This window comes from Macaca nemestrina, chromosome 2 (genome assembly GCF_043159975.1).
Source record: "Macaca nemestrina isolate mMacNem1 chromosome 2, mMacNem.hap1, whole genome shotgun sequence".
Lineage (NCBI taxonomy): Eukaryota > Metazoa > Chordata > Mammalia > Primates > Cercopithecidae > Macaca > Macaca nemestrina.
The window spans coordinates 5,386,279-5,409,083 of NC_092126.1; the positions used below are offsets into that span (position 1 = coordinate 5,386,279).

The window sequence follows — 22,805 nt, forward strand, 5'->3', positions numbered from 1 at the left end:
AAGATCTAGAAAACAAAACAGGCATTATAGCAATTCCTTTGTCAATGGTATAGACTTGCTCAGAGAACTGCCTTCTATCATTAAACAATGAGCATGTAAATTAATATGTTAAAGGAAGACCCTTTCTTTTTACTGAGAACTTCTCCAAATATAAATTTGGGTTGCACGGTATGTATATGATGTCTGTGGCATGTTTCTGTACCACAGAACTTCTTTGTATCGGGTGGAATGAAATAACCTGCTAGAATTGCACAGTAAGAAAGCCAGAAACGGCTGGGCACGTGCCTCACGCCTGTAATCCCAGCACTTTGGGAGGCCGAGGCAGGGGGATCACAAGGTCAGGAGATCGAGACCATCCTGGCTAACAGAGTGAAACCCCGTCTCTGCTAAAAATAACAAAAAATTAGCCGGGCGAGGTGGCGGGCGCCTGTAGTCCCAGCTACTCCGGAGGCTGAGGCAGGAGAATGGCGTGAACCCGGGAGGCGGAGCTTGCAGTGAGCAGAGATCGCGCCACCGCACTCCAGCCTGGGCGACAGAGCGAGATTCTGTCTCAAAAAACAAAACAAAACAAAATAAAAACAACAACAAAAAGCCAGAAACAAGGAAATAAGTTTTTTTTTTTTTTTTTTGAGACGGAGTCTTGCTCTGTAGCCCGGGCTGGAGTGCAGTGGCGCGATCTCGGCTCACTGCAAGCTCCGCCTCCCGGGTTTAGGCCATTCTCCTGCCTCAGCCTCCGGAGTAGCTGGGACTACAGGCGCCCGCCACCTCGCCCGGCTAGTTTTTTGTATTTTTAGTAGAGACGGGGTTTCACGGTGTAAGCCAGGATGGTCTCGATCTCCTGACCTTGTGATCCGCCCGTCTCGGCCTCCCAAAGTGCTGGGATTACAGGCTTGAGCCACCGCGCCCGGCCGGAAATAAGTATTTTTAAGCCTAGAAAAATAAAATACACAATCCTTGATCTTCGTGGGGCCTTACATGAAAATAGATCTCAAATGCCTTGTGTTTAGTGCAGAACATAGCTCTGTCATGCAGTGTATCCTTGTAGGAAGCTAGTTTCAGTTTTCCTGTTAACTGAAAATGGATCATAGAGTCAGAGCTTCTTAGAGCTGAAAGACATTTCAGAGGTCATAGTCTAAGCTCTTTACTAACTTAGGAACCTCCTCTAGCATAATCCTGATGGATGGATAACACAGCCCTGAACACCTTCTGTGGTGGGGAGTTTACTCATTCATAAAGCAGCCTGTTCTGTGAAGAGTGGTTCTCATTGTGAGAAAATGCTTCCACATCCTCAGCCAAAGTTTCTATGTCTGTAGCTGCCACCAGTCCCTCCTGGTTCCACCCTCTGGAGCCACATGGGAAAAAAAAAAACTAAATTAATTTCTTTTTAATTAACTAATTGACCACAGCAAAGCGAGCCAAACAGCTCCACTTTTCCCATGACAAAGGATTATGGTCTATCCTTGGCACTTGATCTAGTACCCAGGGTATATGTAAAGTAGGATATGGATTGGTGTGGAGAACCAAGAACAGGGCCTTTTGGCAAGTTCAAGGGTCAGAACAAAACGTAACAGTATCAAGGGATTGGTTGGTTATGAGGGACCCACCTTTTCACCAGAACAGCTGATGGGGTTAAGGCTGTCGTAATACGCAAAGAGGATTTTTAGAGTTATTTAAAATTACCTGCAATTATTACTATGCCCTTTCTTACCCGATGTGTAGAGTTTAAGTCAAATGGGTTTTCCCAAAAGAGAGAAGGATTGAAAATATGAACTTAATTTTTAAAGTTATTTTGTCATAAATTTTATTGAGCAAAAGGCTTTGTTTACAATAAAGAAATTTGAATCAAAATTTGGAATCAGATTGTGTATGTGAAATGCTGATAAACTGTACCCATTCTCTAAAATGTGAGAGATTATTGGTGTTTTTCTGTATACTCAATGGTTGCTAACAGCAGACTCAGTGAAGTTTCACGGAAAGAACTTGGATCATAAATCAGAAGACTCAAATCTGAGGTCTGAGCCTGCCGCCTTGTTCATGCATTTATTTTTTAATCAAACATTTACTGAATATCTACTATGTTCTACACATCCAGTAAGAGGTACTGGTGATACATCTGTGATCAAGAGAGACAATGTTGCATACATGTTTGTGAGGGAAACAGATAAGTTATCAGGCAGATACAAGGAAGTGTGAGAATGAACAGTGACGTAAGTCCAAAGGGAAGGAAGGAGAGTCTACAAAGGAGTTTACCTGACCTAGACCTGGGTGTGTGGGGGTGTAGGAGATCCAGAAAAAAGCTGTTTTCAAGGAAATGACATCTAAATAGAGAGCTGAAGGATGACAATTAGCCACAAACTTCACTATCTCTCTGAGCTTTAGTTTCTTATTTCCAAACTGCAAACAATAATAATAGTCCTCACTAACCTGCTTCAGTAGGAGGTTGTGAGGAACTGATAAATGAATTTTATGATGAGTGCTTTGTTGAACTGTAAAGTGCTCTATTATCATAAGGAATCGTTAATAATTGCTATCAGATATTGTTATTTCCATCCCTAGAGTTCATTTCCTTCTTTTCACATGCACAGATTTTGCTTCCCTGAGTATAGCAGGAGCAGAGAATAAAACGAGAGACTGGATGGAGAGATTGATATTGCTGTACTTTTCTCCAGAGCTAGATCACTCACGCCTTCAAGGTTATTAGGGTACAGGGTTGGGGAAGAGAGAGAGAGCAGAGAATAAAATGAGAGACTGGGTGGAGAGATTTATATTCCTGTACTTTTCTCCATAGCTAGATCACTCACACCCCCAAGGTTATTAGGATACAGGGTTGAGGGAGAAGCTGGGACTAGGCCCTCTGAACCACGTGAACACATCAGAGCAGGTGGGCTCACGTGGGCCTCACTTTATTGGGACTGAATAGTCTGAATAGAGAGGGTTATTTATACTATTCTGGGGACCTCACTAATATTTCATCCGCCTAAGGCCGGGCGCGGTGGCTCATGCCTGTAATCCCAGCACTTTGGGAGGCCGAGGTGGGCAGATCACGAGGTCAGGAATTCAAGACCAGTCTGGCCAACATGATGAATCCCCGTCTCTACTAAAAATACCAAAAGTAGCCAGGTGTGGTGGCATGTGCCTGTAATCCCAGCTACTCCAGAGGCTGAGGCAGGAGAATTGCTTGAATCAGGACCCAGAAAGCAGAGGTTGCAGTGAGCCGAGATAGTGTCACTGCACTCCAGCCTGGGCGACAGAGCGAGACTCTGTCTCAAAAAAATATATATATATATTCAACGGCCTAATCTCATCAGAAGTAAAACTGCTCAGTTTGCCCAAGCAGGGACACACGCACCTTTGTTTATGACTATCAAAGAGATTTAGCTGTGGTCTTGATTGTCTACCTATTGCCAGGAAAAATCACAGCCAAGTAATTCCAAATGTCAGCAATTTCTGGTTTACTGAGATTTAACTTCCAAGTGCAATGAGTGCATTTTGCCCAAGGGCCACTCTCCTTTTTTTATTTTTATTTTTTAATTATAATTTTGATGAAATTTCATGGCATTTTTCATGTTCCTCTGGCAGTCTGGAAACACAATAACAAATATTTAGTAAATTTAAAGTTAGTATGAAAAATTGAAACAGAATTTCTCTACTATTTAGTCAAGTCTCCTTTCTCTTTCTGTGCCCTCATTCTCCCATCTGCTAAATAAGGGTGGTAGATGGAATTTATCATCTAAGTTCCTTCTACTGTCAACATTCCACACGTCTGTGATGTTTGCCTCTCTTTTTCCTGCCTGCATTTCAAATCATAAAAAAACCAGGGCACTTCCATTTGTTAAGACTTTTATTGAAAACCCAGCTGCCCAAGAAGGCCAGATCTTGTAGCCTAGGCTGCTATTTAAATCTCCGTCAGACCAGAGAATCTTTGTTTAAAATTATATTTTGTTAATCCGTCATGTGGATGTGGAGCTTGCTATTTTTAATGCAGGCTCTGCACAGCCCAGTTATTCATGGCTGAGAGTTTGCCACAGAACTTCAGAGCTGTATTTAACAACAAACAGCTCCAGAGAAGCAAGATGAAGACTTCTTTCACATGCTAATAAAATTCGGGAGTTGGGAGTAGAAGGGCAAGTTCTACCTCTAAGTGTGACTGCAGCTTGGAGATGCAGGCCGTTACTCGGTTCTGTTTGATGCTGCAAGAGCCAGCAAAGGAAAAGCCTACCTTAGTGCTTGTTTAGATGGTAGACTCCACTGACCTTTGTCCATCTGTCAAAATTCTAGAGATATGCATTTTTATTACAAGGCTCAGATACTCTTTAACATCTTCTAATAATTATTTTCTCTCTCTCTCTCTACTTTCCCCTCTATCTCCCTTTCTTCTCTTAGGTCATATAACACACACAGGGGGGAAAAGGCATAAAAATTGGGGCATTTAATTAAATGCATGCAGAAATATTTTCATTTATAACAACACTTAGCTAAATACTGGGAAACCATAGATAGCTTACATTGAGATATGTAAATTGTAGCAAAAATGACGTAAATTCTGACTTCTTGGACTTTGAGGGATGGTATTAGTTCATTCACTCTTTTTTATTATTATTATTTTTTGAGATAGAGTCTCCCTCTGTTGCCCAGGCTGGAGTGCAGTGGTGCAACCTCGGTTTACCATAACCTCTGCCTCTCGGGTTCAAGCGATTCTCCTGCCTCAGCCTCCCGAGTAGCTGGGACTACAGGTGCGTGCCGCCATGCCCACCTAATTTTTGTATTTTTAGTAGAGACGGGGTTTCACTATGTTGGCCAGGCTGATCTTGAACTCCTGACCTCATGATCTACCCGCCTCGGCCTCCTAAAGTGCTGAAATTATGGGTGTGAGCCACCGTGCCCGGCCTCATTCGTTCTTTTATATATTCATTTGAACATATTAGCTAACATCATAAGATGGGTCAATAATTAAATTAAATGCAGTGTTTACACAGGTAAAGACACAGAGTACTTGCCCTCGAAAAGCTCAGAGGTTAAAGTATCCCAATAGATCAATTCAGGAAATTATGGTTTTTGATCTTTTTTCTCTGTTCTTCGAATTCAACAAGGGATATTGACACAATCTTATCAGCATTCTATTAGAGCCTAGGAAGGTGTTAGTTTACCATCCAACCACATTATCTGGATATGCAGGCTCACTGAGGGTCCATGCTTCATAGAATTCTGATCTGGTTGATGGGAAGGAGAACAGACAATGAGGAACATCAGAGAGACCACTCACTCATTCAAACCCCCAAGGCCCAGCACTACGGCACAACAGGAATACTTTCTGCTAACAACCTGTTGTTTCTTTATGGATATAAATATCACAAGAAAAGGTAAAAATAGGCTGGGCACAGTGGCACACGCCTGTTAATCCCAGCGCTTTGGGAGGCCGAGGCGGGCGGATCACAAGGTCAGGAGATCGAGACCATCCTGGCTAACACGGTGAAACCTCCGTCTCTACTAAAAATACAAAAAAATTAGCCGGACAAGGTGGCGGGCACCTGTAGTCCCAGCTACTCGGGAGGCTGAGGCAGGAGAATGGCGTGAACCCGGGAGGCGGAGCTTGCAGTGAGCCAAGATCGCGCCACTGCACTCCAGCCTGGGTCACAGAGCGAGACTCCGTCTCAAAAAAAAAAAAAAAAAAAAAAAGGTAAAAGTAAGGGAAGAGTAATGATGCCTCATTCATATGCTTGGAAATTAACCAATAAAAAGTGTTCTGATTTTGTTGTCTGAAGTATTTCTAGCTGTACGTGGTTTGGAGGTAACTAGAACCATTCTGCGCTATGGAAGGACGGCCTCAGCCAGCTGTGGCACAGGTGCCTGCCGTTGATCACTAGCCAAGCACTGACAGATGGGAGTGGATCAATTTGTGCTGGAGTTCCAAACACCTGTGTGGCTTCGGCTACTGCCCAGGTAATGTTAATATCCTCTCAGGATGAAAAGTCAGAGCAGCAGCATGGCAGAGCTGCAAAAGCCAGAGCCTCTTTTTTTTTTTTTTTTTTTTTTTTTGAGACGGAGTCTCACTGTCACCCAGGGTGGAGTGCAGTGGCACGATCTTGGCTCACTGCAACTTCTGACTCCTAGGTTCAAGCAATTCTCCTGCCTCAGCCTCCTGAGTAGCTGGTACTACAGGCACATGCTGCCACACCTGGCTAATTTTTTGTATTTTAGTAGAGATGGGATTTAATCGTGTTGCCCAGGCTAGTCTTGAACTCCTGAGCTCAGGCAATCCACGCGCCTCGGCCTCCCAAAGTGTTAGGATTACAGGCGTGAGCCACCATGCCTGGCATAAAAACCAGAGCTTTTAAGTCACTTCCTTATCAGTCCACTAGCATTTATCTAGGCATGGATCCTCTCTCATACTGAGGGGGTGAGGAAGTGTGTTTCAAAGGGAAGGAAACCAAAAGTAAGAGAAATTAACTCATTATGCCAAAGTTCTTCACTCACTACTTGATCCAATCAACATAGAGGACCCTTCTGTAGGACCATATGCTGCAGGAAATACAAAGATGAATAAGATGTAGTCCTCTTCCCCAATAATCTTTTAGTTTAAAACTTAAATTAACAACGATGAAGTGGTCAGGTGTGGTGGCTCATGCCTGTAATCCCTTTGAGACCTAGATGCGAGGCCTGTTTGAGCACAGGAGGCTGAGGATGCTGTGAGCCACGACTATGCCGCTGCAGTCTGGCCTGGGCTACAGAGCAAGACCCTGTCTCAAACACACACACACACACACACACACACACACACACACACACACACACCCAAAACAAAAAACAATGATGAAGCAAGGTCAAAATCATTAGCATCATATGAAAGCTTCTGGCCTGGGCTACAAAGCAAGACCCTATCTCAAACACACACACACACACACACACACACACACACACACACACACACACACACACCCAAAACAAAAAACAACGATGAAGCAAGGTCAAAATTCATTAGCATCATATGAAAGCTTCTAAGAGTAGGGTCTGAGGAAGGAAAAGTTGCCACCAGCTTGAGGGGAGGGTCTTGGGAAAGCTTTAAGAAAAAGGCAGATGAGGAACTGGTTTTGGTGTAAAGGGAGTAAAGAAGAGAGGAATTCCAGGGGGATGTCAGTGGTCAGATCTGTGTTTTCTAAAGATCACTATAGCAACAAGTCGTTACTAGACTGAGGAAAAGTGAAAGAATTAATAACAATAGTAGAAGCTGATAATAGCTAAGTACTTATTATGTCAGTCCTTGTACTAAGTGCTTGTGTTACCTCATGTAATCCTTAAAACAACCTGTGAGACAGGAATTATTGTTCCCGTTTTATAAAGGAAGGCATGGAAGAGCGTGTACTTCCTTCCATGTCCAACAAAACAATTTGCATTCTCGGCCATCAGAACTCGGGTAAGAAAGTGAGAAAGGCCTGATTTAAATCAGGGAATGTGGGATAGAGAAGAGAGATTTTGGAGAATCGGGGAGGAAGATAAGATAACCTATGTTTCTCAGAGCCAATGGGCCTCCTAAGTGTTTGAGTGACACACCCCATAAACACTAAAAACACCTCTGAGACTCTATTCTGCCTAAAGGACCATGACTTAGATTGAACCTGCCTTGTCATGTAAGCCTAACTCCATGGTAGGAGTCATGTCTTTTGGCTATCACTGTCACATTCTGTCACTCCATCTGGCAAATAGTGCGTACTCAAATTTTATCCGTTGAATGAGAAAATTTTCATCTTGTCATTCAACATTCCTTGGAACCTGGGGCAATTCATTGTTTCCCCTCTCCCACACCCACACTTTAGTTTCCCTGTCTTTATACTAGAGTAGGTTGAATCTCATTAACTCATTCTATGTTAAGATAAACTGTTATTCAGGTCATTCATTACCTTGGGCAAAGGTAGGGATATTCTATGGGTTAATGGGAGTTGCCAATACTGGGTTAGATGTGGACTCTCTTTTTTGATACGCTCAATCCTATCATCTTGGCAATCCAAGAGGAAAAGAGTAGAAGACAGGTTTCATATTCCTTAAGGCAGTTTCCTTTACTATTTAAAGGTATTGGAGTTTTTGGGATAGAGAGGTAAACGCGCACAGAGATGTCCTCCCCCAGGACACCGCCCTGAAAATCAAACGGAGGAAGACTTTTTTCTCCTCGAATGCGCTTGACGAACCCTGCCCAGAAAGGGGATGGGGGGACGGCCGTGGAGGTGGAGAAAGAATGCATCCACACCTCGCGCGTCTTCCCAAGTACGGATTGGCAAGTGGCATATGCGCTCAGACCTCTGTCATTTATTTATTTTCCTCTCCACTGGGTGCGCTGTCCCTTTAAATGGAGACGCTGGTGCTGGCTCCGTAACACCGGAGCCGGCAGCTTGTTGATTTCAGAGCTGGTGAATTTCACATTGTTTCCACTTCACTTTCCTCGCTCGGGGGGAGGCTCCGGTTGGCTCTACGACCGCTGTTGCTGCTGCCAGCGAGGGCCAGGGCAGGGCAGGGACGCGCAGCATCGGGGCGGGCGTGGGGCCGGGAAAAGGGTGTCGGGGCCACACACGCACCCTCGCTGCAGTCCAGCTCCTCCCGAAGCTCGCACGCCCAGAGCGCACGGAGCTGGGGACCGCCCGCCCAGACGCCCGCCCGCCAACCCGCCCACGGGCCGGGGCCAAAGCCTGGGAGCCTGCGAGGGGAGGAGGCCCAGGGGGGCGGGGTGGGGGGCGGGGGTGGGTGCTGCGCTGCCGCGGAGCTGCTACTCGGCGCGTTTTGCATGAAGATGGCGGCTCCCACCGCCAGCAAGGCAGCCTCCCTGGGCTGTAACAACAAGCCTGCGTTCCCGGAGCTGGATTTCAGGTCGGGAGCTCGGGTGGAGGAATTGAACAAACTCATCCAAGAATTTACGAAGCACGACCAGCGGGAATACGACGACCAGAGAGCGCTGGAGATTCACACAGCCAAGGATTTCATCTTTTCCATGCTGGGTAAGGAGGAAAAAGGGGGAGGTGTGTGTGTGGTGGGAAGCGGAGTAGAAAACCTATTCCCCCTTCTCGACCTCTTCCCTTCTCGGTTTCCTTCCCGAGCCGGTGCCTGGGGTATAAGCCATCTCCGTTCCGCCTCTCTCTTCTTTCTCCGCGGAAAGCCGAGCTGCCTGCCCTCCCCTCCTTACTATACTTTACGCCGTGTCTCCCTTTCCCCCTGTTCGCTTGCTCTTTTGTTAATTTCTCCGCCACCGGGGGCTGGCAGGCAGGTGAGGCGTTCGCGGTGAAGCTTTGCACAGTTGGGGGAAGCCCCTGGGAGCGAGTGCGGTCCAGGTGAGCCCCTGAGGTGCCTTCACTTGAGGGATTTGGCTGCCGGAGGCAGGGACCTGCGCCTTCCCGACGCCGGCTCTTGGGTGCTCTCCCGAGCTGGGGAGCGGAGACGGCTCAGGGCTCTGGCTTGGCGCCCGAGCGACAAGTTGCTTCTCTCGTCTCGCGGCGCGGCGCTGTCATGCCGAGCCCCCGGTGGCCAAACTTGTTGGGTGTTCCCGAGTCACCCGCTGAAGTAGTCTGGGCGTCCGGAGTTCCTGCAACTTTGATTTGCAAATTGACTTCCCTTTAAAGCGTTCCGAAGCATTTCCGGTGCTTCTCCGGGGCTCTCGCTGAGCTCGGAATTCCTAATTCCCAGCTCTTCTGTGACCGGGCGCCGAGCTCTGGCCGCAGAGGAGCGCCGGTTCCCTGCTCTTTGTGTATTGTCTTAGCGCTGACCGACGGAGGTGCCCAGAATTTCCAACCCCGGAGACTTCGGGGGCTAGAAAATGTGCCCCCCACTCCCACCTCCAGCCCCTCACCTACGGCTTCTGAAACATGATTGAATGCTGTGTAAAGGAACATAATTGAGCCAGGCCCGGGAGACCGAGCCCACCCTCCCCAGGTGTCCTGCCGTTGGGATTATTGCTACTGAGGTGTAGTGTGAGTTTGCCAGGCGCCTGGGTTGTAGCTTGCGGCTCCGCCAGTGGATCCGTGGCTGTCATGCGGTGCGTGGCCCGCGGTCAACATTCCGCAGAACTGGTACTCCAGGGTAGTGCTGCTCTAACGCTCGTCTCTGTGTGTTCTCTACAAATAGATCAGCCAATTTTCCGGGTGTTGAAACATTTGATTGGAAAAGGTCTTTTGGCCACAGAGGAAAACAGGGCTTTTCTATTTCTCCTGCAGTCTACTTGGGTTTCAGTTGGCTGTTGCTGCTTCTATCCTGGGATACGTTTTTCCTTCTAGGTTTTCTTCTTCCTCACTGCCCAAGGAGGGGGTAATACAGACTGAACGTGTCTGTGTCGGCTGGTAGTTGTTCACGCGTTGGGAAGTTGGATGAAACATGTTAAAATTCTAGGATGGTTTTTACCTTTTGCGCCGCACTCTCCAAGTGTATCCTACGTTGCGTATGGGGTTGAAAAACTCTTTTTATTGACAGATTCGACCGTTCAACTATTTAGATGAATAGATGAATTAAATATATATGTATATATATATTTAAATTCATAACCTGGTAGGAGTGAGCTTCCAGAGGGAAGCCTAAAATGCTTACAAAGCCAAAAGCCAACATAGTGATTGTCGGGAAGGTGGGGACACACACAGAAGGCTGAGGGCAGGTATTTAAGTTGTTTAGTAAATCATAGCTTTTCTCTGTGGCACACAAATAATGGAAGTCTGCCATTGTGTTAATACAGCCCCAGATCATTTCTGACGTCACTTGCGTAGGTCATTTACTAGAAGAAGGTACTGGGTCACCGCCAGTTAGGGTAGTCCTAGGTGTCATAGGTCAGGAAATGGGATAATGGAGGGAGGGTAAGTTTAAGTGCCTGGCTCATTAGGAACTTCTGTGCTTAACTCCATAGCTGATACACTGAGTCAGCAAAGCTTTTATCCAAATATAAAGAAGTAAATTATTCTAGGGTGCTTAATTTTTGCATGTGTTTAATGCCATGGGTGGCATTGTGTTGACAGGCAAACTAGATTTGCTTCTATTCCTTTTTACCCAGTTGACCTTGCAAGCAGTCTTTCTTGCCCCCTGGGAATTTAGCATTTCCACCTACAGGAGAGAAAAGCCAGGAGAATGTCATTTAAGCCTTTTGCCCCTCTGGACACTAGAAGGCAGATGGCGAAATGAGTTTGCCTGTGTGTGGTGCCGCATTCATTTGCGAGTTCCTTGCTTTCCTTTAATGAGTTGCTGGCTGCTCTAGACAAGTGGAGGTTTGGCGGCAGCAAGGGTTCCTATGTGGATTTACTTTTTCTAAAGCAGATTTTGGCTTGGCTTAAAGAACAAAATCATTTTTTTGTACACTTTGTTTCACTTGCCACAGCCTTGGTTCTTTAATGAATATGCAAATGAAGTCTCTTAATGACCCCTAGCTTGTTAAGGTGTCACTTGGGTGGCACCAGGCCCTCATTTCAGGGAGTTGTGGGGGGGCAAGTCCTCTTGGCTTTGTTCTGTATCTGAGCTGCACCTGAGGATTGTTAGCAGCTTACAAATATTATCCCCTCACGCAGAATGAAGTGGCCAACCATGAATTGGGTGCAAGCCTCTTTAGTGGAGCTGAGAAAAATACTGCCTCATGTTTCAGGCAGTTGGCAGGGGTGAGGCATGTTACTCTCTTTCTGTAAGATTGTTAGCCAAGTTTGAAGCCCCTCCAGCTTCACAGATCCTTTTCATTTTGTCTCGTTTGGAGGAATTTTACACTGAAGAGCAAGGAGGTGGTAGACAGCTGTCGTAATCAATGACCTGTCAACACCAAGACACTCCACTGTCTTATCAAAGCAGGGTTCCGCACAAGCTGTGGGGTTGATCTGAGCCTGCTGGTGGTCACTCTGGTCTCTGGGATCTGTCCTGATGCTCTCTGTTTGTAGAGATTCTGATTTTTTTTGGAGGCAGGTGTTAGCTGCCATTGTCTAGATTCACTTCTTATTCCTCTATACCTTGGTCTTTTAGGAGAATGATTGGTGTTATTAGCTAGTTAATATTTGAGAGCCCAGACTGTGCGAGAGGCTGGCAGTGCATAATAAACACCATTTATCAAAATTCAGGGAAATTGCCAGAGTTCATTAATGTTTTAATAATATTTGGTATTTGCATAATGTCTCCACCAGCTCTTTTGTTATCTTCATTCCCTGGTGAGGCTGGATGGAGACTGGTTTGTGTCCCCATTGAACAGATGCAGAACAGGGGGTATGCAAATGCTGGAGAAGGCAGGAAAGAGACAAGCCATCACCTAACCTACAGACCAAGTGGTCGGTACCATGGCATGATTTTTACGGTAGTTAATCATTTACTAATTGTCTTCTCAGGGCCAGGACCCTCACATAGACTTTTCAGGAGGTATTGCTTTCCCATTACATAGATGAAGATATTGAAATCTAGTGGGGTTAAGAAACTGGATATCCAGGGTCACGTAGCTAATAAATGGTAGAGATGCTACTAACACTCAGATCAGCCTTACTCTAAGACGTGTTCCTCTTCTCTTACTTGAGACTATTAACAATAGATGCATAAAATCCAGAGGAGAGGCTTTGTTTTAAAAGATCACTTCTTCTTTCAGGATTTTGTTTCTGATTTTAGCTATAAGTTTTAGCATAATGTAAGTAGATTTCTGGAACAGTCTGAGTTCAAGTATTCTATAATAAGATCTCTTATTTGAATTTTTGATTGAGAAAATCATAGTAATTATAATAAAATGTTAAAATCTATAGTTCCATTCCCAGTCTGCCTCTTGTTGGCTGTGTGGTTTTAGTATTCTCTCTCTCTTTTGTGAGACAGGATCTTGCTCCATTTCCCAGACTGGAGTGCAATAGTATGATCATGGCTCACTGCAGCCTCAAATTCCTAGGCGTAAGCAATCCTCCTGCCTCAACCTCCCTAGTGGCTAGGACTAGAGGTGTGTACCACCATGCCCAGCTAATTTTTTATTTTTTTAAATTTTTGTATAGATGGAGTCTCACTGTGTTGCCCAGGCTGGTCTCAAAATCCTGGCCTCAAGTGATCCTCCTGGCTCGGCCTCCCAAAGTGCTGGGATTACAGGCATGAGCCACTGTGCCTGGCCAGTTTTTTCATTTATTAAACATGGATAACAGTAATGCATTGTATTTCAGAACTGTTATGTCAGAATGTGAAATTACTTTGCTAACTAAAAATACATACATGAGTTTATTATTTAAAGAAATGTTTGTTTATTTATTTGATTATTTATTTGAGGCAGGATCTCGTTCTGTCACCCAGGCTGGAGTGTAGTGGTGCAATCTCAGTTCACTGCAATTTCTACTTTCCAGGCTCAAGTGATCCTCCCACCTCAGCCTCCCAAGTAGCTAGGACAACTGGCTAATTTTTTTTTTTTTTTTTTTTTTTTTGGAGACGGAGTCTCTTGTTGCCCAGGCTGGAGTGCCGTGGTACAATCTCAGCTCACTGCAACCTCCGCCCCTGGGGTTCAAGCGATTCTCTTGCCTCAGCCTCCCAAGTAGCTGGGATTACAGGCATGCACCACCACACCTGGTTAATGTTGTATTTTTTAGTGGAGACGGGATTTCTCCATGTTGGTCAGGCTGGTCTCGAACTCCTGACCTCAGGTGATCTGCCCGTCTCAGCCTCCCAAAGTGCTAGGATTACAGGCGTGAGCCACTGCGCCCAGCTACTTTTTTTGTATTTTTGGTTTGCCGTGTTGCTCAGGCTGGTCTCACACCCCTGAGTTCAAGCGATCGGCCTGCTTCGACTTCCCAGAGTTCTGGGATAAAAATGTACTTTCTTAGAAAATCCAGTGCTTAAATTGGAATTATTTCTGCAGCTTGACATCTGAAAGAACTTTGGAGTACAATTAGGGTAGCCCAGGAGGATATTGGCGTGTACTATGTGCTGACCGTGGTGCTAGCTACTTTGCCTAAATCCGTTAGCTCATGTAATCTTTTTTCCACAACTGTGTATCATGACTATTTTGGAAGTGAAATAGGTGTTATTATCCCCTTTTAAAGATGAAATGGTGAGGCTCAAAGAAAGAAGTTAAGAACTTAGGCCAAGATAATTCAGAGTTTGAGATTGAATCCAGTTATTCCTAACTCAGAGGCTCATGTTCCTTTTACTGTAGTAGCAATTGGTTTCCATCACTTTTGGGTGAGACATACTACACTCAGTAGCCTGCCTAGCCTGGAGGAGCAAAGATAATTTTTTTGTTTTGAGATAGAGTTTCACCCCTGTTGCCCAGGCTGGAGTGCAGTGGCACGATCTCGGCTCACTGCAACCTCTGCCTCTTGGGTTCAGTCGATTCTCCTGCTCAGCCTCCCGAGTAGCTGGGATTACAGGTGCCCACCACCATGCCTGGCTAACTTTTGTACTTTTAGTAGACATGGGGTTTCACCATGTTGGCCAGGCTGGTCTTGAACTCCTGACCTCAAGTGATCCACCTGCCTTGGCCTCGCAAAGTGCTGGGATTACAGGTGTGAGCCACCATGTCCCACCTGAGATAATTTCTTTTTGTCTTCCTGTCTGTCCCTCTTTCTCTCCGTTTTTTTTTTTTTTTTTTTTCACGCATCTGACAAATAATGAATGTAATAGTGTTTGCCAATCAGCATGCAGGGTTCTGAGGATAAAATGGTGAGCAAAAATTTGAGAAATTCATAAGGGCCTTTAGGGACCCTTCCCCTGTTTCCTTTGCCCACCAACTGTAGCAGGATATTTTGCTGGCTGTTTCTCCTCCCAGGCCAGTAAGTGCCATGTGGCCACTTCAAAGATGTAAACCACGGTGTGGTGCTCCTGGACCTACCATAGTTTTAGGCACTTTCCACATCGCCAGAGTGGGTAATTTTGAAGCCCTACCTTTCCAGTGTTTGATTGCTGCTTTTCCCCTCATGAATTCCCCCAGCAGGATTTACTGTGGGAATTTATCATGCATTGGTGTTTCATGGGCCTCCAAGTGCCTGGGAAGTTCCCCAGAGTTGTGTCCGCTTATGTGCTACCTCTGTAGAGTGGACAGGATAATCTCAGAAGCTTGTTCTATCTCTGAGAACATTATGTATCCCGGACAGGGGATCCCTCTAAACATTGATTTTTGTGCTAGTTTGGATTGGTTTCAATTCCCCCTCCGTGGTTCTGGGCGGTGGCTGCCTTTCATCCGTGAGAGAAGAGGCCTAGAACTGTTGACAGTCCTGGATCTTCCTGTCATTCCTTGTCGTGCCACCCATTGGATAATGCATTGCTCGCAGTTAGGCTGAGCCCCTTTTAAATTCACAGAAATATTAGATTCTAACAATTCACAATCTCTGGTCCCATTCAGACCTATTGAGTCCAAATCCCTGGAGATCCCCAGATGAGCTGCTCAGCATTTCGACATCCTGTCCCGTGTTAGGCCTGATGTTCTGCATTCTCTGTTCTAGGCACAATGAGCGTGATTCCAGTTGACTTTTGAGAGTAGAACCAAGCTACTGAGCCTAATGAGCAGATAATGTCTGTCTGCTCCTGGAAAGTAATAACAGTTCTTCCACCTGGGACAGAGACAAAGCGGCATAGTGAGTGAGACAAGGGTGTTTACTCTGTCACAGGTTTTCATAGGACTTTACATGATTGTATCATTTAATCATCACCGTTACACTTTGAGGTGGAAAAAAAAAAAAACTGTGGTGAAGCCTAGAATTAGAAAAATACAGGAATTCCTCTAAGTTTACCAGCAAGTGAGTGGCATAGGTGGGACTTAACCAGGGTCAGGATGAATACAAAGCCCTGGTTTTTAACAAGGACAATATCCTGCGCTCAGGAGCGCCAGGAGACTCAGATTTTACCTCTGAATCTGCAATTATTAGTATTTGCTGTGTGACGTTGGGCAAGTCACTCAGACTTTAAGCCTCAGTTTCTAAAAATATAAGTTGGGGTTAATAATTATATGTACTTCATGTGTTCAGGTGCATTCAATTCTGAATCTGAAAGCTTTTATATAAAATATGAGAAAAGGGAATTTCTGAGTTATTGTACCAGCTGTGTTTTATACTATGTGGTATGTGTTTTACCCTAAGTCTCCTGACCTATGTTGGGCCTAATTTTGCCCATTTTCCAATGATAGAAAATATAAAGGAAAAAGTAAAATCACTCCTAAACTTTAATCACTATTAACATTTTGATGCATATTTTTTTCTAAACATCTATGTTATACATATGCTTATACCCAGACATATGCGTACATTTACATAACAGGGATGGTATGGGATCCATGCCCTTTTATAAATAGTAAATTTATCAATATGCTGTCATCTACTGCATTTTAAAAGAGGAGCTATAAGTTAAAACCTGTAGAATGATGTTTTCCTAGCTTCTTTCATTCATCTCTTTTTGTTCCAAAGAAGATGCATTTCTAGAACTTAGAGCACTTTCTGTTATTTGTGTATATATGTATGAATGACAGGTCTCACTCTGTTGCCCAGGCCAGAGTGCAATGGCACCATCACGGCTCACTGTAGCCTCGACCTCTTGGACTCAAGCGGTCCTCCTGCCTCAGCACCTCAAGTACCTGGGACCACAGGAGATCACAGCCAGATCTTCCTCTCTCTCTCTCTCTGTCTTTCTGTCTCTTCTCTCTCTCTCTCTCTCTGTCTCTCTCTCTCTCTCTCGACAGTCTTGTTCTGTTGCTCAGGCTTGAAGTGCAGTGGCCGATCTCAATCTCAGCTCGCTGCAACCACCCCCTCCTGGCTTCCAGTGATTCTCCTGCCTCAGCGTCTGGAATAGCTGGGATTACAGCTGCGTGCCACCATGTCTAGCTAATTTTTTGTATTTTTTTTTTTGTTTTTTTTGTTTTTTTTTTTGAGACGGAGTCTCGCTCTGTCGCCCAGGCTGGAGTGCAGTGGCGCGATCTCGGCTCACTGCAAGCTCCGCCTCCCGGGTTCAGGCCATTCTCCTGCCTCAGCCTCCCGAGTAGCTGGGACTACAGGCGCCGCCCCCGCTCCTGGCTAATTTTGTTTTTGTGTTTTTAGTAGAGTCGGGGTTTCACCGTGTTAGCCAGGATGGTCTCCATCTCCTGACCTCATGATCCGCCTATCTCGGCCTCCGAAAGTGCTGGGATTACAGGCGTGAGCCACCGTGCCTGGCCGAGCCGTTTTTCTCTATCAGAGTTCCCTCACCTGGGTCCATGGAAACAACATGGAGCCTGTGAACTTGAGTGGGGAGAAAGGACATCTTTATTTGTATTAACCTCTAACTATAGCATTTTCTTTCAAGGTGGGAAACCATAGTGTTATTAGTGGTACATACGTTTTTGTTGCCAATAGAAATCCCAGGCATCTTTATTTCACATCACAGTTGTTGCAGATATCTCAAAAAATGTTTACTGCTGCTTTGAAATTATGGTGGATATTATGCTTGCTGCTAGATTTTATTATTTAAGGCGCTAATTATCACATATGGTACTCTACCACAAATTTACTTTAAAATGCATTTTGTATTTTAATACTGATTTTCTTAGAAATCTTGTGTGATGTTATAATATTCATTTAAATATGCTATTCTCTGCAGGGATCTATAGGCTTCTACAGTCTGTCGAGAGGATCCATGTCACAGAAACAATTAAATGTCCCAGCTTCTACAGATGGCCTTCTGACACCTTATCTGTGCTTTATTTTTCTCTCCCAGCTCAGATGCCACTTGACTCAGAAGCCTGCCTATATCTCTTGGAGAAGAAGAAAATTTACCTTTCCTGTGTTTCCGCCTAATGCCTGGTCCCTTTTATGGCCCTTAGCCTATTTTTTCCCATGCTGGAAAGAATCCCTGGCTTGTTTATCTTTACAGCACCCGGGGGGTCATGCACATAGTAGTTGCTCACTAAGTGTGATGTGACTTGAGTCACTCTTTAAAAGAGCTCTTCCCAGTGAAGCTTTTTATTGCAGTCTCTGAGAAATTAGCACTTTCTAACCTTGTCTCTTTATGATTTTTAAAAATCCATTGAGCAATGCTATATCATGTTTTCTGGAGTCAAGAAATTCTTGATCTTATCTCCTTATGTGGTAGAGGGGTGCAGGGCAAGTTTTTCCACATTTCTTAAGACCTATCCTAGGGCAATATAAGAAATGTCCGTAGTGATTGCTGTAGCTTGTTGACTGGGAACAGCAAACTGCAACTCATGACTCATAGTAATGTTCCCTTTCTTGTGGACCCCAGTGTTTCCTCACAGGCATGTTAGGGCACTTCTAGACCTCTGGCATGCCCACACTCAGGGCTTTCCAGAATGCACAGTGGGCACACGTTATCTTTCTCATTATGGCGTTTGACGTGCTTATCAGTCATCCTCCCAAGTGTTTGGATGGTTCATCTGGAATGCAAGTTGTAGGAATCCTTTATTATTATAAACTACTGTTATTTGCCATCAATCACAATTTACCTTTGCACAGTGCTTTATAGATTACAATAAATATTCACATCTGGTATGGTATTATCCTTAGGTGAGGCCTTTGAGAAAGGTTGTAGAGGAACTGTTAATCCCCATTTCTAGATGGGAGTACTGAGACTCTGGGAGCTGATGTGACTGAGTTCGAGGTCACAGAATCAGTTGTAGATCAAGACTCCAGCCAGCCGCAGTGTCTTCTGCTGCAGTCAGTATATCACCTGGAAAGAGCTTGTAGACTTTTCTACCCTTCGCCATCTTTCTTGGGTTGCGGGGGTTGATTCCATAGTTGCAGACAAGGGAAGGATAATAGGTTTCATTCCCCTTTGGACCTCTCCGCTCTCCACCTGAGTCAAGGGTATATAGGGGGTCAGTCTAACTGAGACTGGAATGAGTAGATACAAGCCCTATAGACATATTCATTCCCCAGGTGTGATTTTTAGGCCTTGCCCAACTCGTCCTTAGGGCTTGTGACAGTGTTTACAATAGACCTGGGTAAGTACTTGCCCGCTGAGTAATCTCTTTTAAGAACTGTTCATAATTATGCCCTTCTATGAGGCCCTGTTTCCAGGAAACAGCTATCTGTTTTTCATCCACTTAAGTGCCTTTTCATGAATTCACTCTACACAAGATAAAGAGATAACTAGGGACAGTGCTGCTATGAATAAAGCTGGCATGGGAACTGTTCAATTTGTTTATATTTTATATTTTTTTCTTAACGCAAGAAGACTTGTGAGTTAAGTCGGTAGTGGGAGTTGGTATAAGTCTTGTTAAGACTTTTGTCTCTTCCAACTACTATTTGAATATCTACAATGTGTGTAGAATAGTGTTAAGCATTCATTCATTCATAAATTCATTCAACATATGCTGGCATGCCTGCCACGTGCTAGTGTAATTATTGGTGCAATTACTGTGTAAGTACACAGAGTAATGAATGAGAACCAAGACCACTACCTCCATAGATCTTCTTTTCCCTGGAGGATTTAACAAAATGAAGCATGCAAGTAAACAGGGGTGTGTGCTGTAAAAAAACAAGAAGCAAAGAATATGATGATGGTGGGCAATTGGGTAGGATAGAGTGAAGAATAGTTGAGAAGCCTTCCCTGAAGCAGAGACGTTTGAAATGGAAGCAGCAGCAGCAGCAGCAGCAGCCAGCCATCTGAAGACTGGCTGGAAGTGTATTCCAGGTAGACAGACAGCAGGTGTAAAGGCCCTGAGGTGAGGGGTAAACTTGAAAGGAGCTTTCAAGATGCCTTAAATTTTCGCAAGTTTAATTTGGTCTCCATAAGGAGGAATGGTCTGTGTTCAGATAAGTCCTCCGATGGGGTGGGACTGCCTGCCTTGGCACGTAGTGAGCTTCCTGTGGGTAAGGTTTTCCAGGTGGGACCACACTTTTGCTAGACTCCTGTTAATAGCATTCAGGGATGGCGGGGGTGGATAGGAGGAATGTAGAAAAGTTGGATTACAAGTCCTTAGAAGGCCCTCTGTAGCCTTGTGATTCTCAGATTTTACCTTTGATAGTCCTAGGCCAGAAACAGTGACTTCCACATTTGATGATTTATGGTTCAAACTGCAGTTTTCATGGGATGATGCTGATAGGCCTCTATTTTTATCTAGTCCTCCCCAATTTACAAAATACTTTCATATGTATAATCTGATTTGATTTATTACTCACAGCAACCCTAGGAGGTATTATTATTGTATCTATTTTAACACAGGAGGAAATGATAATCAAGAGAAGTTAAGTAACTCATTCAAGGTCACTAAATGGTGGAGGTGGGATCAAACTCAAATCCTTTGAAACTCACCTCATTCTTCATATTACAATAATTTTTCTTTTCTTTTCGTTTCCTTTTCTTTCCTTTTTCTTCTTTTTGAGACAGGGCTTGCCCTGTCACCCAGGCTGGAGTGCAGTGGCGCGATCTCAGCTCACTGCAGCCTCAACCTCCTGGGCTAAAGCAATTTTCCCACCTCAGTCTCCTGAGTGGCCGGCACTGGAGGCACACATCTCCACGCCTGGCTAATCTTTTCTTTTCTTTTCCCTTTTCTTTTCTCCTTTTCTTTTCTTTTCTTTCTTTTTTTGAGACAGGGCTTGTTCTGTCACCCAGGCTGAAGTGCAATGTCATGATCTCAGCTCACTGTAACCTCCGCCTCCCAGGTTCAAGCAATTCTCCTGCCTCCGCCTCCCGAGTAACTGTCATTACAGGCGCCCGCCACCACCCCTGGCTAATTATTGTATTTTTAGTATAGACGGGGTTTCACCATGTTGGTCAGGCTGGTCTTGAACTCCTGGCCTCGTGATCCACCCACCTCGGCCTCCCAAAGTGCTGGGATTACAGGCGTGAGCCACCGCGCCCGGTCACGCCTGACTAATTTTTAAATATTTTGCAGAGACAGGGTCTCGCCACGTTGCCCAAGCTGGCAATAATTTAAACACAAAACAAAACCTTTTCTACCCCATCCCACCCTGTCACAAGGAATGGAAAGGGGACGATTTCTGGTCTGGAGAAAGGCACTGAGTAAGGCTCAGGAGGAAGAACTAAGCCAGCAGACGGCAAGTCTGCCTGCGCCTGATGGGCATTCAGCCGTGAGCACTGTAGGCTGCTTCAAGATCAGCCTTTCAGCAGCCGCAGCTGTTCTTAATAGCAGCTGCTTGCGCGGATTGTGTTGTGATTAATAAAGGCAACTCAACAGTTTGTTCTTTCAACTGTGCCCTTGGTGTGCACAGCCTGCGTTTCATACAGTTTTGATTTGGAACAACTCAATCCTACGGGCATATGGTGCCTGCGGGCTCATTACCCTGTTGTGAGAAGAGATGGTCCACCTAGGTCAGAGCTGCTGAGCCCAAGACCGCCCAGGGACTGGATGGTAAGGAAGATGAGTGGTGGGTGGCTCAGTAAATGCCGACTCCTCGGTAAGAGTCGGGGATGCCAGGGAGGCAGGGGAGGTTGGTAAATGGAGATCACCTCTTGTCCCTGTTGTGTGATGGGGCCACTGCCCTTCAACACCTGCCCGTTGTTCCTCCACTGCAGTGGTTCTGGAACGTCAGTGTGTATCAGTGTCCTGCTTGTTGAAACACAGATGGCCAGGCCCCACTTCCACAGTTTCTGATTCTGTAACAGAGCCTGAGAATTTGCATTTCTGATGAGTTTCCAGGTGATGCAGCCGCTGCTGGTTGAGAGACCACACTTTAAGAACTACAGCCAAGGGCCCAGGGCTGAGGGTCTGGGCTGATAGAACTTTGGATGTTTTGGATTTTTATGAAAAATCCCCAGGTTTTAAGTATTGAGAATAAATCAAATTGTAAAGAAACACCATGGGGTTTAAAACGGTAAGTCAAACAGAACGCTGCCTGTCAGCTTATGACCTCTGATCGGAATACTTTCAGGAAAGATCTTTTGCAGCCTGCTCTGAAAACTGAGACCCAGAGAAGGGTGGGAGTTCATCCACAGCATACAGCTAGTTTGGGGCAGAACCATGACTAGAAGCCAGTTTTCCTGCTGTGTGTGTGTTTGTCCTTGCATACTGTCTTCTGAGTACATTTTCTCTTTGAATGGGAAAATGTTTGAAAATAATAATAACCACACTAAAATATTGCTAACTATGTTCCAGGTGTGGTTCTAAGTACTTTATGTGTTTTAGCTAAATCTGTCCTAACACCAACACTGTGAGGAAGGTACTTGTGTTAGGCTGTTCTTGCATTGCTATGAAGAAATACCCAACACTGGTAATTTAAAACGAGGTTTAATTGGCTCACAGTTCTGCAGGTGGTACAGGAAGCATGGTGCTGGCATCTGCTCAGCTTCTGGCAAAGGCTCAGAGAGTTCCCAATCATGGTGGAAGGAAAGTGGCAGCAGGCACTTCACATGGCGAATGCAGGAGCAAGCAAAAGTGGGGGGAAAGGTGCCCCCATACTTATAAATGACCGGATCTCTCAACAGCTCAGAGTGAGAGCTCGCTTATCACCAAGAGTGTGGCCCAAGCCATTCATGGGAGATCTGCCCCGATGATCCAAACACTTCCCACCAGGCCCCGCCTCTAACGCTGGGGATTATGTTTCAACAGGAGATACCAGTTGTTAGGAGAGCAAATATCCAAACTCTATCAGTACTATTATCCTTATTTTACTGATGGGAAATCTGAAACACAGAGAGGTTAAGTAATTTGCCCAAAGTCACAGAGCTACTAGTAGAGTGAGGATTTAACCCAAGAAGTCTAGCTTCAGGCAGAAATTGACAAAGTTTTTTTTTCAAAACTTCATGTAAAAAAGCAAAACAAAACCTCTTACCATGCAAAGTACCAATCATGGACAGATTCTTATAATTTTAATGCTGCCAGGAAACTTGAAAATGAGGTGGCTTGACTTCCTCCCTCCTCCTTTGATAGACATGGAAACTGAGGGCCAAAAAGAAGAGGGGACACGATCATCCTGAAC

At 45.0% G+C, this 22,805-nt stretch overlaps 1 protein-coding gene across 1 annotated transcript in view; it reads left to right on the forward strand.

Annotated features, from left to right (window-relative positions):
- The first annotated feature begins 8,711 nt into the window (after window positions 1–8,711).
- Window positions 8,712–22,805, forward strand: part of LOC105470842 (Mab-21 domain containing 2) — a 119,001-nt gene continuing 104,907 nt past the window's right edge. Inside the window, exon 1 of the mRNA XM_011723099.3 lies at window positions 8,712–8,981. Coding sequence (XP_011721401.1) covers window positions 8,771–8,981 — 211 coding nt within the window. The 5' untranslated portion in view covers window positions 8,712–8,770. The remainder of the gene's footprint in view (window positions 8,982–22,805) is intronic.